The 17,500-nt window shown below is 40.4% G+C and overlaps 1 protein-coding gene and 1 long non-coding RNA gene across 4 annotated transcripts in view; one reads left to right on the top strand and one right to left on the bottom strand.

The window, feature by feature from the left end:
* LOC123509476 overlaps positions 1 to 17,500 on the bottom strand; it is a 288,130-nt gene that overhangs the window by 56,252 nt on the left and 214,378 nt on the right. For all 3 annotated transcript variants that reach the window (XM_045263787.1, XM_045263769.1, XM_045263779.1), the window contains exon 3: positions 9,323 to 9,713. In XM_045263787.1, the coding sequence (XP_045119722.1) occupies positions 9,323 to 9,713 (391 nt within the window). The remainder of the gene's footprint in view (positions 1 to 9,322; positions 9,714 to 17,500) is intronic.
* LOC123509488 overlaps positions 1 to 17,500 on the top strand; it is a 191,713-nt gene that overhangs the window by 114,698 nt on the left and 59,515 nt on the right. The gene's annotated exons all lie outside the window — the stretch shown is intronic.

The raw sequence follows: 17,500 nt of genomic DNA, 5'->3' as shown, positions 1-17,500 counted from the left end.
TCTCTCTCTCTCTCTCTCTCTCTCTCTCTCTCTCTGTTCTTCAATTTTATGCAATCGTTCTAAAACCTCCTTTTTTTGATCATTATTTTCATTATTATCATTATTTTTGTTATTATTCTTATTTATTACTTATTTTTCTCTTTTTCTATTAGTTTATCGTCATTTTTCCTATTCCTATTCCTGTTTTTCCTTATTCATCTATCTCTCTATCTATTTCTCTCTTCTCTCTCTCTATTCCTTCATTTATCACCCAGTTTGCGATTCTCATGCATACTTGAGTGAAAACTATTAAGAATTTCCTTCCACCTCCATTCCTCGTCCTCTCTGTTGCAATATAAAGCCGTAATAGACTACGATCGTCCTGATTGGCTGATGCTCCATGACGTCACACCAGCCAGCCAATAGGAAGCCTCGATTCTGTTCGCCGGATTGCTCTGATTGGCTGAGATCTTTTTGTTGATTTTTTGATGTGTTTTGTGTATATTTTTGGTGTTTTCTGTATTTTCTCTATGCTTTTGTCTCTCTTTCTCTCTCTCTCTCTCTCTCTCTCTCTCTCTCTCTCTCTCTCTCTCTCTCTCTCTCTCTCTCTCTCTCTCTCTCTCTCTCTCTCTCTCTTGCTCCTTTCTCTATCAAATCTTATCTCTCTTCTCCTCGTTTCTCTTTCCAGATTTTCTTCTCCTGCAATTTCTTCCTCCATTTTGCCTCCTTCCTCCTTCCTTCCTCCTCCCTCCTCCTCCCTCCCTCCTTCCTCCTCCTCCCTCCCTCCTTCCTTCCTCCATCCTTCCTTTCTTCCCTTCCTCCTTTACTGGGAAAAAGAAATAGTACAGAAGAGGAGGAGGAGGCGGAGGAGGAGGAGGAGGAGGAGGAGGAGGAGGAGAAGATAGGAGGAGGATAAGTAGACTTCTTCTTTCTCTCCTTCCTCTTTTTAGAACTTCGTAAAGATTTCAACAATAACTACAAACGTTAGCTTCGGGGAAGAAGAAGAGGAGGAGGAGGAGGAGGAGGAGGAGGAGGAGGAGGAGGAGGAGGAGGAGGAGGAGGAGGAGGAGGAGGAGGAGGATAACGAGGAGTAGTAGTAGTAGTAGTAGTTGTAGTAGGAGAAAGAGGAGAAAGAAGAAGAAGAAGAAGAAGAAGAAGAAGAAGAAGAAAAAGAAGGATAAGAAAAAAAAATCGATAAAAAATAAGATAATTGCGAATGAAAGTAGAAGAGAAAGAAAACAAGAATAAAAAGAAAGAGAAAAGAAGGGAAAAAGAAAAGAAAATAACAAGAATAGGAAACAAAAAGAGAAAAAAAGAAAAAAAAAAGAAAACACGAATCAGAGAAGAAGGAGGAGGAGGAGGAGGAGGAGGAGGAGGAGGAGGAGGAGGAGGAGGAGGAGGAACAAGACATTTAGAAGACACCACCACCTCCACCACCACCACACTCACAAATCGTCCTCCTCCACCATTAGTCTTCACATCACGAGGAGGAGGAGGAGGAGGAGGAGGAGGAGGAGGAGGAGGAGGAGGAGGAGGAGGAGGAAAAACGAAGATGAATCACAAGGTAGAGAAGACGAGTATTTTTTCTCACTCAAGAGGAGGAGGAGGAGGAGGAGGAGGAGGAGGAGGAGGAGGAGGAGGAGGAGGAGGAGGAGGAGATGGAGGAGAGGGAGGAGAAGGAGAAGAAACTCAAGTAAAGCCTTATTTGCACGTTCCAGAGAGAGAGAGAGAGAGAGAGAGAGAGAGAGAGAGAGAGAGAGAGAGAGAGAGAGAGAGAGAGAGAGTTATTCACACCAGTTATTGGGTTATGTAAGACTGCTAATGGTTTTTGTGGTAAGTTTCTCTCTCTCTCTCTCTCTCTCTCTCTCTCTCTCTCTTCTTCTCTCTCTCTCTCTCCCTCCCTGAATCTATATTGTCATTCATGCGTTAACTGACGAAAGAGAGAGAGAGAGAGAGAGAGAGAGAGAGAGAGAGAGAGAGAGAGAGAATTAGAATATGAAGAGAAGACAAACAAAAATATATAAAAAGAATTAGACCACCACCACCACCACCACCACCACCACCACCACCACCACCACCACCACCACCACCATGCTAGAGAGAAAATGCTTCACGGCTCTTCCAGTCTATTCAGCTTCCAGATCTCTCAAGGGAGGAGGAGGAGGAGGAGGAGGAGGAGGAGGTGGTGGTGGTGGTGGTGGTGGTGGTGGTGATGGAGTAGATGGGATGCGAGGAGAGGAGTGAGACGTGAGGGAGAGAGAAATGGGAGGAGGAAGAGAGATAGAGGAGGAGGAGGAGGAGGAGGAGGAGGAGGAGGAGGAGGAGGAGGAGGAGTTGTCAAAGTCTCTAGTGTGTTAGAACGGAGGAAGAAGAAGAGGAGGAGGAGGAGGAGGAGGAGGAGGAGGAGGAGGAGGAGGAGGAGGAGGAGGAGGAGAAGAAGAAGAAGAAGAAGAAGAAGAAGAAAAAAAGGAGGATAGAAAAAGGAAAGAAGAAAAAGACAAAACTAAGAAAAAAAGACGATAGAGAGAGAGAGAGAGAGAGAGAGAGAGAGAGAGAGAGAGAGAGAGAGAGAGAGAGAGAGAGAGAGAGAGAGAGAGGATGGCGGTGCACTTGTTAGAACCAGTAAAAAGAGGAAGAAGAAAGGAAGAGATAAAGAGGAGAAGGAAGAAGAAAGAGGAGGAAATGATGATGATGGCAGAGGAGAATGAAAATCAGAGGAAAATGATGATGAGGCTAAAAAAAGAAGAGGAAGAGGAAGAGGAAGAGGAAGAAGAGGAGAAGGAGGAAGAAGGAAGGAGGAAAAAAAACGAATAGAGGAAATAAAGAAGAAATTGATGATGATGGACGTGGAAAGAAATTAGGAGGAAAATTTTTTGAAGTGATAAAAGAAAGAGAGGAATAAAGAAAGAAAGGAATAAATAAAGGAGAAACAAGGAAATAGATGAAAAAAAAAATAGATAATAAAAGCAGTAACAAGATAAAGAAGAAGAAGAAGAATAAGGAGGAGGAGGAGGAGGAAGATAAAGAGAGAGGAGGAGGAGGAGGAGGAGGAGGAGGAGGAGGAGGAGGAGGAGGAGAGAAAAATGAAATAAAAGAGAAAAGAAATAAAGAAAAGATAACGAGATAAACAAAATTTTAGAAGAAAGAGAAGAAAAGAAGAAGAATCAGAGAAAAAGGAAGAAGGAAAGAAGGAAGGAGAAGGAGAAGGAGGAGGAGGAGGAGGAGGAGGAGGAGGAGGAGGTGTTAATGAGTGATACCAAAGTAAATTATCTTCTTGTAACTGAATTATACGCCAAATAATGAGGAGGAGGAGGAGGAGGAGGAGGAGGAGGAATACAATATACAAAGGAATACAAAGGAAGACAAACAGCAACAGACCCTTAGGTCCTTACTAGGCTGTTTGTGAAAACTATCTACTAACTACCAGTGGTAGAGACAGGACAGCAAAGCAGAAGGCTCCTCCCCACCCGCCCCTCCCTCCAGCCGAGGCTGGCAGGAAAAAAAAGGCGAAACCATGTGATATTAAAAAATCACATGGAATTTTAGTAGAGAATGAAAAGGAAATGTGTAATCTACGTCTGACTACTTGTGTTTGTGGGGGAAAGTGTTAACGCTTGGTGAATGTCATGTGGTGTGTGCATTGTGTACGTGGATGCACAGTGTGTATGTCGAATGGGTGGTGCGGCAGCCTTGCCTGGCGCTTTCTAGGGAGGCAGCAGTCAATCAGGCCCCAGCTCCGTTCAATCCACTGAGATAGCATACTTTCCCTGTAGGGACTCCGTACGCTGATAACCCCTTGCAACATTGATCCCTGGTACTTAGTTCCCGATGATGATCAATGGTTGACAAGGCCCTCTCCAAACACAGCCCGTCACAGGTCGAGAGTAGTAGTAGTGACCGTTTACTCTGGGCTATCTGTGCGTGTATGCAGTGTAGTGTAGTATGTATGTAAACACAGTGTGGAGTCAAAAAGGTGGTGCGGCAGCCTTGCCTGGCGCTTTCAAGAGAGGCAGCAGTCAATCAGGCCCCAGCTCCGTACAACCACTGTAAAAGTGCACTTCCCTTTAAAGGGCGCCGCACACTGTATGGTTACCCCCTGCAGCGGTGACCCCTGGTACCTTAAATCCCGATGATGGTCACCTACTGTCAGGGCTCTTGACTATCCACAGCCCTTCACAGATCGAGAGTAAAAGTAGTGACCGTTCACTCCGGGCTATCTGTGTCATGTATGGAGGGTGAGAGTAATTTAAACTAACGGGCAATTTAATTCACGATCAGAGGCCCGGGAGATAAAAGAAAAAGCGCAAATTATTCGGAAATGAATAGCGACAACCGGGGATTACATTCAAAGTATTTATCGAGGCGAACTTTGAACGTTTCGATAGTACCTGAGTTGACAACATTTGATGGCAGACCATTCCATATATTGACTATGCGATTAAAGAAAAAGTGTTTGACTTCATTTGTTACAAAACGCTTACCAACAATTTTGAAACCATTGCTTCTGGTGACATTTGACTGGTCGACTGATACGTATTTTTGAATATTCATATTTGCAAACCCATTAAAAATTTTGAAAAGCATGATAAGGTCGCCTCTTACTCTCCGTTTCTCAAGAGAAAATAAATTTAATTCCTTTAGGCGTTCCTCGTAGGATTTGTTCCGCAACCTTGGGATCATTTTTGTTAATCTGCGTTGTATTTTTCTAATTTTTCAATATCTTTTTTGTAATACGGTGACCAAAACTGAACATTGTATTCGAGATGTGGACGGACGAGTGAGTTATATAATGTTAATATTATTTTTTCAGACTTGAAAGTGAAAGATCGTCCAATGAAACCAACTAATTTATTCGCAGTTTTGACGACTTCAGTACAGTGTTTGCTAGGCTTGAGGTCTGCTGAAACAATGACACCAAGATCTTTTTCTTTGTCCACACTCGTCATTGGGATATCATTCATCTTGTATGTCGCCTGAGGATTTTGATTTCCTATGTGTAATACGTGGCATTTATCTATATTGAATTTCATTTGCCACTTGTTTGACCATTCGATGAGAGTATCTAAATCTTTTTGCAAAAGTTGTCTTTGGCTTTCTGAGTCTACTCTGTTTGCAATTTTGTGTCATCTGCGAATTTTGAGAGCTTACAATTTATTCTTTCATCAATGTCGTTAATATATATAATAAAAGAATAGGTCCCAGAACTGATCCTTGAGGAACGCCACTGCTTACGTTAATCCATTCTGAAGATTTACCATTGATCACAACTCGCTGTTTACGATCAGACAACCAATCCTCGATCCACGCTGCAATGTCACCAGTTATACCATGCGCTTTTACTTTGTTGATAAGACGTTTATGTGGCACTTTGTCAAAAGCCTTTTGGAAGTCAAGATATATGACATCAACCGCTCTAGTGTTGTCGTACAAATTATATATATCATGGAAAAAGTCAAGTAAATTTGTTAGACATGACCGCTTGTTTCTAAATCCATGTTGTGATTCGTTTATTATGTTGTTACTTTCTAAGAATGCAACAACTTTATCCCTCAAAACTGTCTCCATTAATTTACCTACCACTGAAGTGAGGCTAATTGGTCGATAATTTCTAGTTTGAGACTTGTCACCTTTTTTAAAGATTGGAGTTACGTTAGCGAGTTTCCAGTCATCAGGAACTTTACGAGTGCTAAGTGATTTATTAAAGAGGATAGACAATGGTTTAACAAGTTCTTTCTTTGCCTCTTTTAGTATTCGTGGAGAAATTTTATCGGGACCAGGAGTTTTGTTTGTTTTAACTTTATTTATTGCGCTCAAAATTACATTTTCTTGGATATCGCACGTATTTAAACAGACATTATTGCTGTGATTTGGTGCAGTTGGCTGATTTTCTGAATGAGTTTCTTCAGTGAAGACTGACGCGAAGTAATTGTTTAATTTAATAGCCATTTCAATTTCGTCGTCCGTGTGTTCGCCATTGTCTAGAGCTAGCGGCCCTATTGATGAAGCTATTGCTTTTTTAGTTCTGATATAACTGAAAAACTCTTTAGGATTTGTCTTGCTACGATTGGCGATATGGAGCTCATAATTTTTCTTACTTTCCTTATAAGTTTTTAGCATTGCGTCGCAATTGGTCATGCTCAATCTTGTCTCTTTCATTGTGTGTTGTTTTGTATTTGTGGTAGGCGCGTTTTTTAGCAGAGAGACAGTTTTTTATTTCTGAATTCCACCATTTAGGTTTATAGCTGGTGATTGAGCGCCTATTTCGTAGTGGAATAGAGGATTTTACAGCTCGGTCTAGTTTAAATGTAAATATTTTCCACGCTTCATTTATACAATTTGCACTCGATAATTGGCTCCAATCGCTTTCAGACAGAATTTTTCTGAGTTTTCCAAAATTAGCTCGACGAAAGTCAGGTACTTTTTCTTTACTTACATTTGTGAGCATCTTACTTGTTTTGACATTGAATGTAATCGCCCGGTGGTCACTGGTGCTGAATTCGGAACCAACTTCTACATTAGAAATTATATTTTCATTTGTCGTTAAAATAAGGTCTAAGATATTATCACCTCTTGTTGGATGTTGTACGAGTTGATCAAGACCACTTTCTAAAAGATTATTATACAAATTTTGTCCCGAGTGTGAATTTAAAGGATCGCCCCATCTGTTAACGGCAAGATTAAAATCTCCAACAATTATGGTCTCATTTTCCGAACAAATTTCAGCTATTTGTTCATATAGTTTGTTGTCAGCTTCCTGTAGTTGTCCTGGAGGTCGGTAAATGACACCAATTACTAATTTTCGCGGTTTAGAGTTAAGTTGAACGTATGAGACATCGATATTATTTATCTTTTTGACTGGTTTCCAAAGCGGGCGAAGATCTGATTTGACATATAGGAGTACTCCACCTCCTACTCTGTGCTCTCTTTCACAGTTAAATAAATTGTAGCCCTGTAACGAAAATTCTGCTAAAAGTCTCTGTTTGAAGTGTTAATCCAGGATTCCGTCACGCCGATAATGTCGAAGTCTTCTGTGCTGACAATTTCCTCTAGATCCTGAAATTTGTTTCTTATACTGCGCGCATTAATGTAACAAAATTTTAAGGCATTACGCTCAGATGGGGCAGTTTCGCTTTCATTGTTTATGTCATCCCTGTTGTTGGTGCTTGACTCACGTTTTTTGATTTATGGGCAGTTACCGCTTCATTGAAAAGACGCCCCAGTCTTGCTGAACCAACAGAATTCAGGTGAAGGCCATCTTTCCAAAACAGAATTTTCTGATCGAGGAGGAGGAGGAGGAGGAGGAGGAGGAAGAAGAAGAAGAAGAAGAAAAAAAGAGGAGGAAAATAATTGGCAAGGGAAAGGGTATAAATGTGGAAAAATAATAGAAAAGAAAAGAAAATCAACGAAGAAGAAGAAGAAGAAGAAGAAAATCAACGAAGAAGAAGAAGAAGAAGAGGAGGAGGAGGAGGAGGAGGAGGAGGAGGAGGTAGTGGAGATGTCAGCTTTCTTGGGAGGAGGCGGCAATTCGTGATAGATGGAGAGAGAGAGAGAGAGAGAGAGAGAGAGAGAGAGAGAGAGAGAGAGAGAGAGAGAGAGAGAGAGAGAGGAGAGATTATGTGGTTGGGTTATGTGGTTAATGATTTGGGGCTTCATTAGAGAGAGAGAGAGAGAGAGAGAGAGAGAGAGAGAGAGAGAGAGAGAGAGAGAGAGAGAGAGAGAGAGAGAGGAATGAAGAAGACTATAAATAATAGAAAACTAAAAAAAAAAAAAATACATGGGAGATTGAAAAGAAACCTCCTCCTCCTCCTCCTCCTCCTCCTCCTCCTCTCCTCCTCCTCCTCCTCCTCCTCCTCCTCCTCCTCCTCGTTATCTCACAGACTGACAGACTGAGAAGAGCGGGTAGTTGTTAGGGAGTGGCGTCAGCTTATGTTTCTCTCTCTCTCTCTCTCTCTCTCTCTCTCTCTCTCTCTCTCTCTCTCTCTCTCTCTCTCTCTCTTTTGACGTTGATATATTTCAATTTTTGCCACTTGAGTGTATCGGAAGAAGAGGAGGAAGAGGAGGAGGAGGAAGAGGAAGAAGAAGAAGAAGAAGAGGAGGAGGAGGAGGAAGAGAAAAAGGAGGAAAGGAAGAAGAAAAAAGGAAAAATGAAGAAAAGAATAAGAAGAGAAGATGAAGAAAAAATAAATGAGAAAGTGAAAGAAGGAAGGAGGAGGAAGAAGAAGAAGAAGAAGAAGAAGAAGAAGAAGAAGAAGAAGAAGAAGAAGAAGCTATCAAGACTCAGTTACTGTGAAGAATGTAAGCCGCTTAGAAACGAGAGAGAGAGAGAGAGAGAGAGAGAGAGAGAGAGAGAGAGAGAGAGAGAGAGAGAGAGAGAGAGAGAATGGATGGGGCAGAGGAAGGAGTGAATAATTGAAAAGATAGTTTAAGAATAGCAATACCGTGACAGAGAGAGAGAGAGAGAGAGAGAGAGAGAGAGAGAGAGAGAGAGAGAGAGAACACCAACAGATACAAAAATAATAAGAAAACGAATAAAATATAAAATGAACACCAGAGAGAGAGAGAGAGAGAGAGAGAGAGAGAGAGAGAGAGAGAGAGAGAGAGAGAGAGAGAGGTACAGGTTTAAAATGAACACCTGAACTTGCCTCCGATTTATGAATATTTCAACAGACACACACACTGACAGGTACTGACGCTGCCGGGGGGGAGGAGGGGAGGGGGAGCGACGCATGGGGGAGGGGCGGAGGAGGGAAAAGGGAGAGGTATCAGTGGAGAGGAGGGGAGGAATAGAAGGGTCGTTCTGGGGAGGGGGAGAATAAATAGAGGTGTCATGAGAGGGGAGCGGGAGGAAGAGAGAGGGGCTTTTGAGGGGGGGAAGGGGGAATAGGTAGAGGTGTCAATGGATGGTGGAGGGGAAGAAGGGCTGAGGGGAGGGACACGTGGGGGGGGTAGGGGGGGATAGTTAAGGGTGTCAGTAACCAAAACCAAAACACTTTAAAACACCAAATAAGAAAAAAAACAAGCTAAAACGATTCAAACACTCTTAAAATACAAAAAAAAACTCCTTTAAATCCCCGAAATTTAACTTTAAAAAGAATCTTAAACCTTAAAAATTAACCACTTACTTGAATACAGCAATGGTAACTCACAGAAACACAAATATTCTTAAAAAGACCAAATTATTCCTTTAAAATCCCAAAATTCATCTTAAATACAATCTAAACCCATTAAAAAGAATCAAACCCTCTTAAATATTTCTAAAAACAATCTAAACCCATTAAAAAGAATCAAACCCTCTTAAATATTTCTAAAAACAATCTAAACCCTTAAAAAACTATCCACTCACTTGAACACAGCATTGGTGACCCTGACAGTGGGCTTCTCCTCCCAGGGCCCCACAAGAAGAGAGGGATCCTTAAGTCCTTCAGGATTTTCTGGTATCGCAGGATCTCTTGTGGTCGTATCGTCATCGTAATCTGGCCTGGGTCGTGCTGTCCAGGTCCTGTGTGGCTGTTGTTTGAAGCGAAGGTCCTTGTAATCCTGCGGAGGGAGTCCTAGTAGGTATGGCCCGCGTCCTAGGCTGTCGTAGGTGAAGGAGGAAGCATTTGTCACGTCCACCTTGCCTGATTGCGTGACTCTAGCCAGGTAAGCTCTGGAGTCGTAGTGCGTGTGTGACGACTGGGCTGGTGACATCCCGCGATGGTATAGGTCGTCTTGGTGCCTCGCCCTTGCAGCAGCTGTTGGGGCAAAGAAGCACGTGTTATTATTTTGCTTGGAATACCTGTCATTAACTACTAGGAACACCTGTCATTAATTTGCTAGGGACATAAATAGGAAAAAAAGTAGAAATTGATGTTTTGGAAAGGAGAACCTGTCTTTAAATTTACTAGGAACACCTGTCATTAACAAAAATAGAATGAAATAGAAACAAAAGTAGAAATTGATGTTTTGGAAAGGAGAACTAAGAACACCTGTCATTAATTTGCTAGGGACATGAAGGATAGCAAAAATGGAATGAAATAGAAACAAAAGTAGAAATTGATGTTTTGAAAAGGATCACCTGTTATTGATTAGCCTGGAACACCTGTCAATTTGCTAGAAACACCTGTCATTAATTTGCTAGGGATGTGTGCAAGCTAATGAGTATAGAGTTGAATAGGGAAAACAGTAGAAATTAATGTTTTGGAGAGGAACCCTGAGAATTAATAGATGGTTTATTTGTTGTAGAGAGGAGCATCTGTCTTTAAACATTAATAGAAGAGGAAAGTGCAATAATTTTTCTTTTTTAATGCAGGAAAGGAAATTGGCCAAAAGCAAAATAAAAAAAAAAAAAAAATGCCTTACGTGTTAATACATTCCATATCTGTCTGTCCTCCTCCTCCTCCTCCTCCTCCTCCTCCTTCTTGTCATCCTCCTATTCCTCCTCCCTCTCATCTTCCACCCTATTCTCATCTACCTCGCTAACCCATTTCATATCTATCTGTCTATCTGTCTATCTGTCTGTGTGTCTGTCTGTAAAACACCTGTAATTTTCGACACAACACCTTTAATGGGGGGGGGAGGGGTTGGTGGTGGTGATTAATTAGCATTGGCATTATTCAGTGTTCGTTTCATAATCCATTGCGTTATCCACCGTGTGTTCCATTCATGTATTTCGTTCATTATCCTTTCATTCCTTCTCCCCTATTCATTCATTCTCTCCTTCTCCTTCTACTTCCGTTTTATCTGTCTATCTGTCTGTCTGTCTGTCTCTCTTCCTCGTTTTATTCACCTTATTTTATCTATTCTTCCATTCTCTAACCGTTTATTTCTATTTCTGTCTATCTTTTTTGTTTATTCTCCTTTATTATCTATTCTTCCATTTTCTCTGTTTATTTTTCTCTCTCTCGTTTATTCTATTTTTCATTCATTCGTCCGTTCTCTGTGTCTGTTTTTCTCTTTCTATCTTTCTCTCTCTCGTTTGTTCTCTTTCTTTATCTATTCTTCCATTCTCTCTGTTTTATTTCTATTTATCTTTCTCTCTCTTGTTTATTCACTTTCTTTATCTATTCTTCCATTCTCTCTCTCTCTCTCTCTTTATTTCTGTTTTATCTATCTATCTTTCCGTTAATTCTCTTTTCCATCCATTTATCCATTCTCTATTTCTCTCTTTCTATCTATCTACCTCTTTTATTCACTTTCATCCTTTCATCCTTTCACTAACTTCATTATTTCATTCTATCTCTTATTCATTCTTTATTCATTATTGTTTAGGCTTTTATTCACTTATTTTTCCATTTACTTATTCATTCCATATCTGTCTGTCTGTCTGTCTGTCTGTCTGTCTGTCTGTCTGTCTGTCTGTCTGTCTCTCTCTGTCTGTCTGTCTGTCTGTCTATCTGTCTGTGTTAAGAGAGAGAAAGAGCGGGACGAGGATTGTGGAGTGAGAAAAGAGAGAGAGAGAGAGAGAGAGAGAGAGAGAGAGAGAGAGAGAGAGAGAGAGAGAGAGAGAGAGAGAGAGAGAGAGAGAGGAAGGGGAGGAATGATTAATGATGGAAAAAGAAGCTTGATTTTGGCCTTATGGTGCGAGTCTCTCTCTCTCTCTCTCTCTCTCTCTCTCTCTCTCTCTCTCTCTCTCTCTCTCTCTCTCTCGTTTGAATCGCCTTGTAACTTTTACGTTTGTACAGTTTTCACCTTGCCAAGTGAGGAGAGAGAGAGAGAGAGAGAGAGAGAGAGAGAGAGAGAGAGAGAGAGAGAGAGAGAGAGAGAGAGAGAGAATGTGCGCACTAACCTTTGACTCTTTCTCTTTTCTCTCTGTCTCTTTTACTCATTGGCTTGAGAGAGAGAGAGAGAGAGAGAGAGAGAGAGAGAGAGAGAGAGAGAGAGAGAGAGAGAGACGGACACACTATTTTCTTTACCTTCTTCCTCCTCCTCCTCCTCCTCCTCCTCCTCCTCCTCCTCCTCCTCCTCCTCCTCCTCCTCCTCCTCCTCCTCCTCCTCCTCCTTTGTGTCTTTGTCTCCCCATAAAAGAGAGGTGAAGGAGAAGAAGAACAAGAAGAACAACAACAACCCTGAATGTGTCAAATTCCTCAACATTAATTAACAAAAGATTACCGAGAGAGAGAGAGAGAGAGAGAGAGAGAGAGAGAGAGAGAGAGAGAGAGAGAGAGAGTATAAATGAAACCTGTATATATTTTAATGATTAATATAAAAATTGCATAAATTTGAATAAACTCAGAATGGAAATGAAAACAAAGTATATAAAATGTGGTTATTAATTTGTATAGATATTTTTTTTATTTTCTATTTGATTGATTGATTGATTATTTTGTATATTGTCCTGGTGGGATATTTACAAAGATTTGAGCGAATATTGTTATACTTTGATGAAATGTTAATACTTAAATTGCAATATGTGTAATCTGACCAGAATTTATCGTGTGGAATCAACAGAATTTGCATAACGTCTGTGGGAATTAGAGCACACACACACACACACACACACACACACACACACACACACACACACACACACACACACACACACACACACACACACACACACACATATTTGGTGGGAAAATCTGTGTGTGTGTGTGTGTGTGTGTGTGTGTGTGTGTGTGTGTGTGTGTGTGTGAGACTACGAAGGTACTATTTGTATTAAATTTACTACTACTACTACTACTACTACTACTACTACTACTACTACTACTACTACTACTACTACTACTACTCCTCCTCCTCCTCCTCCTCCTCCTCCTCCTCCTCCTCCTCCTCCTCCTCCTCCTCCTCCTCCTCCTCCTCCTCCTCCTCCTCCTCCTCCTCCTACAACTAATACCACCAACACCAACACCACCACCACCACCACCACCATCATCATTATTACTGTTCCTGTGTGTGTGTGTGTGTGTGTGTGTGTGTGTGTGTGTGTGTGTGTGTGTGTGTAGCCAGGTGGAAATAACCGTATGTTTACCTGCCCAAAAATTTTAAAAAATGTAGAAAAAAATGAAAAAAATGTCAGATTACTCCTGCAAACTTGGAGGTGTTGTGAAGTGAAGAAAAATAAAGAGGAAAAAAAGAAAAGAAAAAAGAAGAAAAGAAAGAAAAAAAAGTCTTGTAAAAGCAAAACTAATGAAGGAAGGAATAAAAAAGTTGGTCAAAAATTTTTAATAGTGGAAATTTGCATCTCGAAAATGAACCAGAGTGAGAGAGAGAGAGAGAGAGAGAGAGAGAGAGAGAGAGAGAGAGAGAGAGAGGCCTAACGAAGTAACCAAAACTACCAGGAATATAGGTAAAGGATGAAAAATGGTGGAAAAAAGGCTTTGATCGTAAGGAAACAGTTAAAAAAAGGGGAAAAACACGGAAATTTTTGGAAAAGTATACAAAATTTTTAGTGTGGTGGAGGAAGACGAGGATAAAATAGTGGTGGTGTTGAAAATAGTAGTAGTAGTAGTAGTAGTGGTGGTGGTGGTGGTGGTGTTAGTATAAAATTCTTAGAGGTCTCAAAAAATTAAGAAAATGAACGAAAAATTTAGGAGATACGATGATTCATTAGGAAAAAATATTGAAAAGTTAAAGAAAAACTCCTTGAAATTAGAAAACATGGAAAAGAAAAAAAATCTCAAGGAAAATATGGAAAAGGGGAAAAAATCTGAAGGAAAATATGGAATAAAGGGAAAAAATGAAGCATGAGAAACTTTTCCTCTCCGGGATACAAATATGGAAAGAGGAAACTGTCATTTGAAAATCTTATTACGACAACTTTACAATCTCTCTCTCTCTCTCTCTCTCTCTCTCTCTCTCTCTCTCTCTCTCTCTCTCTCTCTCTCTCACACACACACACACACACACACACACACACACACACACACACACACACACACACACACACACACACTCTCTCTCTCTCTCTCTCTCTCTCTCTCTCTCTCTCTCTCTCTCTCTCTCTCTCTCTCTCTCTCTCTCTCTCTCTCTCTCTCTCTCTCTCTCTCTCTCTCTCTCTCTCTCTCTCTCTCTCTCTCTCTCTCTCACTCACACACACACACACACACACACACACACACACACACACACACACACACACACACACACACACACTCTCTCTCTCTCTCTCTCTCTCTCTCTCTCTCTCTCTCTCTCTCTCTCTCTCTCTCTCTCTCTCTCTCTCTCTCTCTCTCTCTCTCTTCAATACTTTACTCCCTCTTCAAAACTTTACTTATGCTTCACTTTACTTAATTTACTTACACACACAAGGCTGGACTCTTCAGGGGCTCAACATAATGGAATAAAATTATTAGTGTCTCCCCCTCATGAAAAAAATATAAGACTTTGTGAAGGAAAAGGCTTGTTTGTGTTTTTTTTTGTTATTCTTTAAGTTCCCAAGTGTTGTAACCTCTCTCTTGTCTTCTTAGGTATATAAAGTAAGGAAAAAGGGAAGGAGGAGGAGGAGAAGGCTGTGGAAAGTAAGAAATATAAAGAAAAATAGATATAATAAGGGAAAAAAGAGAATAGAGAGTGAAGAAGAGAAATAGAAAGAAAAGGAAAAAGAAAAAGGAAGTGAAGGAGAAAGTTGAAGAAATTGGTACACTTAAATAAGAAAATGAGAAAAGTAAATGAAGGAGAAACTTGTAAAAAATAAATAAATATAAAGTAAAAATAAATGCACGTAAATAGAAAAAAAGTAGGGAAAGAAAAAAAAGAAGAAGAAGAAGAAGAAGAAGAAGAAGCTTGTAATAAATTGGTACATATAAATTTAAAAAATTAAGGAAAAAAGGAAGACATGAAGAAGAAGCTTGTAAGAAAAATTGATACACGTAAATAGAAAAAAAAGTAAGAAAAAGAAAAACAAGTGAAGAAAGAGTGAAGAAAATGGAAGAAAGGGTGAATTTATGACAAGTTTAGAGTGAAAGAATGATACAAAAAGCGAGAGAATGACTAAAGAAAATGACACGAGGAGAGGAAGAGAGATAAGTTTAGAATGAAAAAAATGAAAAAAAAAGAGAATGATACGAGAAAATGATAAAAGAAAGAGATGAGAGAGAGAGAGAGAGAGAGAGAGAGAGAGAGAGAGAGAGAGAGAGAGAGAGAGAGACTTGTGTGAGATGATACATGTTTACAATGAACGAAAGTGATGTGAAGGGAAGGAGGGAATAAGAAAATGTAGAAATGATTAAAGAAAACGGGAAATGGAGAGGAGAAAAATGCTGAAATGAAATGAAGAAGAAACGAAGAGAAATATAAATGAAAAAAAAAAATTAGTTAAAAAAAAAAGTGAAATTTAACTAAAAGAGAAGCAAGATATATAATTAATGAAAAATGGGATGAATGAGATGCCTTGATGGAAAAAATAATGAAGTGACGAGACGAAAAAAATAAATAATATAACGAACTAGAAAATATGGACTAGTAGAAAAAAAAACACGTAATGAAAAGAAAGAAATACAGGAAATAAATAGAGATGGCTGGAAAAGACTGGAAGGAAATATGTTTGGAGGAAAGATACCGAGATGAGGTTAAGAAGGAAAGGAAAAAAACTGTCGCTTGACTTGTTAATAGGAAAAAAATGAGGAAAAAAGAAAGGAAAAAAAGGAGGAAAAAAAGGAGGAAAAAAGAAGGAAAACATATCAAGGAGGAGAAACTTGTAAAAAAAAAGTGAAGAAAATGAAAGTGAGAAGAAATGCGAGACGTCTTATGGAGGAAAAAAAAAAAAAAAAAAAGAGGAAAAAAAGAAAAAGTTGGAATATACTTTAGTAAATGCTTAGGAAAAAAAATGAATGAGATTTGTCTGAAGGAAAGAGTGAGGAAAATACGTAAGGGAAACTTAAAAACGAAGACATCTTTATGAGAAGAGGAGAAAAAAAAAGTTACGAAAGGCTAAGAAAAGTGAAATTATGATAAAAAGAGAGAAAGAAAGCTGAAATAAAGAGTAACTGACAGAAATATTGAAAAAGAAGATATATTTATGAGGAAAGAGAGAAAGTTAAAAAGGGCACACACACACACACACACACACACACACACACACACACACACACACGAAAAAAAACACAACTTTCACATCAAACCAGACAAAAAACACAATGGAAAGGAAGAAAAATGAAATAAAAAAAAAAAGAAAGAAAAATACACGAAACAGGCAAGAAACAACAATAAAAGACAACTAAAATAAAATAGAACAACAAAACTACCAAAGAAACACACACACACACACACACACACACACACACACACACACACACACACACACACACACACACACACACACACACACACAACACCAACCCAGACTTCTCAGCACTGCAGTCCACTCTAAACCAACTACAGACGTGGACGGAGGACAACAAAATGACCATCAACCACACCAAGACCGTGGTGATGCACATTTGTACCTCCACAGCAGCAGTTCCCCCTCCCCAGCTTTCTGTGGGCCCTCACTCCCTCCAGGTGGTCCGCAGCACCAAGCTTCTAGGTGTCTTGGTGGATGATCAGTTAACATGGAAGCAGCATGTTTCCAACATCATCAGGTCAGCCTCATATAAAATCTATTTACTGCGCCGACTCAGGTCCCTGGGAGCACCGGCAGATGAGCTGAGGGGAGTGTACCTCATCTTTATACTCCCTAAGCTCATGTACGCCGCCCCAGCGTGGTCCTCCTCCTGAACCTCACACAACGACAACAGCTGGAGAGGGTTCAGAGGAGGGCGTTCAGGGTCATCCTTGGGCCTGCCTACAGGTCCTACGAGGACGCCCTGACCTGCCTGAGTCTGCCGAGGCTGGCCACAAGACACCAGGAAGCCTTGGAAAAATTTGGGGAAGGACTGCTGCGTCATCCACGTCTCCGCCACCTGCTACCACCCGACGTGCCTCCCCCTGCTCGCGCCACCCGACACCATAATCGCGTGGCGCCTTTGAGAGCACCGCGCACGGATCGGTACCGGCTCAGCGCGGTGCCCACTATTGTGCGAGCTTTAAATAAATAAGTGAATTTCTAGGTTAAGTTTATCCATAGTTAGGTTAAGCATTTTTAGTTCATTGTGGTAATGTCCCACCCCCCCCCCTGTACATTTTCAGTGTATTTTTTTACATTGCCTAATTAATAAACCGTTTATTATTACACACACACTAAGCCAGCAGCAACACACCTGACACACACCTGACACACATCAACACACATGCCCCAGGAAGGCTTATAGGTCTAATGGGGTCCCCTTGTATTGTTCCCCTTAACTGTGTCTCCATGTAGCGTTGCCTTCCCTCGCCAAACTCTTCCCACTCTGTCTGCTATCCTCAACTTTTCCTTGTTTTTCCTTGTTTTTCCTTTGTTCTCCCGCGTTCAGGTTGTTTCCGTCTGGTGGTCGCTTTAGTCTTTCAAAATATCTTGTTTGTTAACCTGACCTAACCTAACTTATTCCAACTTAACCTAACCTAACCTAACCTAACTTATTCCAACTTAACCTAACCTAACCTAACCTAACCTAACTTATTCCAACTTAACCTAACCTAACCTAACCTAACTTATTCCAACCTAACCTAACCTAACTTATTC

This window comes from Portunus trituberculatus, chromosome 3, assembly GCF_017591435.1.
Source record: "Portunus trituberculatus isolate SZX2019 chromosome 3, ASM1759143v1, whole genome shotgun sequence".
In the NCBI taxonomy this organism is placed as follows: domain Eukaryota; kingdom Metazoa; phylum Arthropoda; class Malacostraca; order Decapoda; family Portunidae; genus Portunus; species Portunus trituberculatus.
The sequence above is the reverse complement of the archived record's forward strand: the minus strand, read 5'-3'. Positions and strand labels throughout refer to the sequence as shown.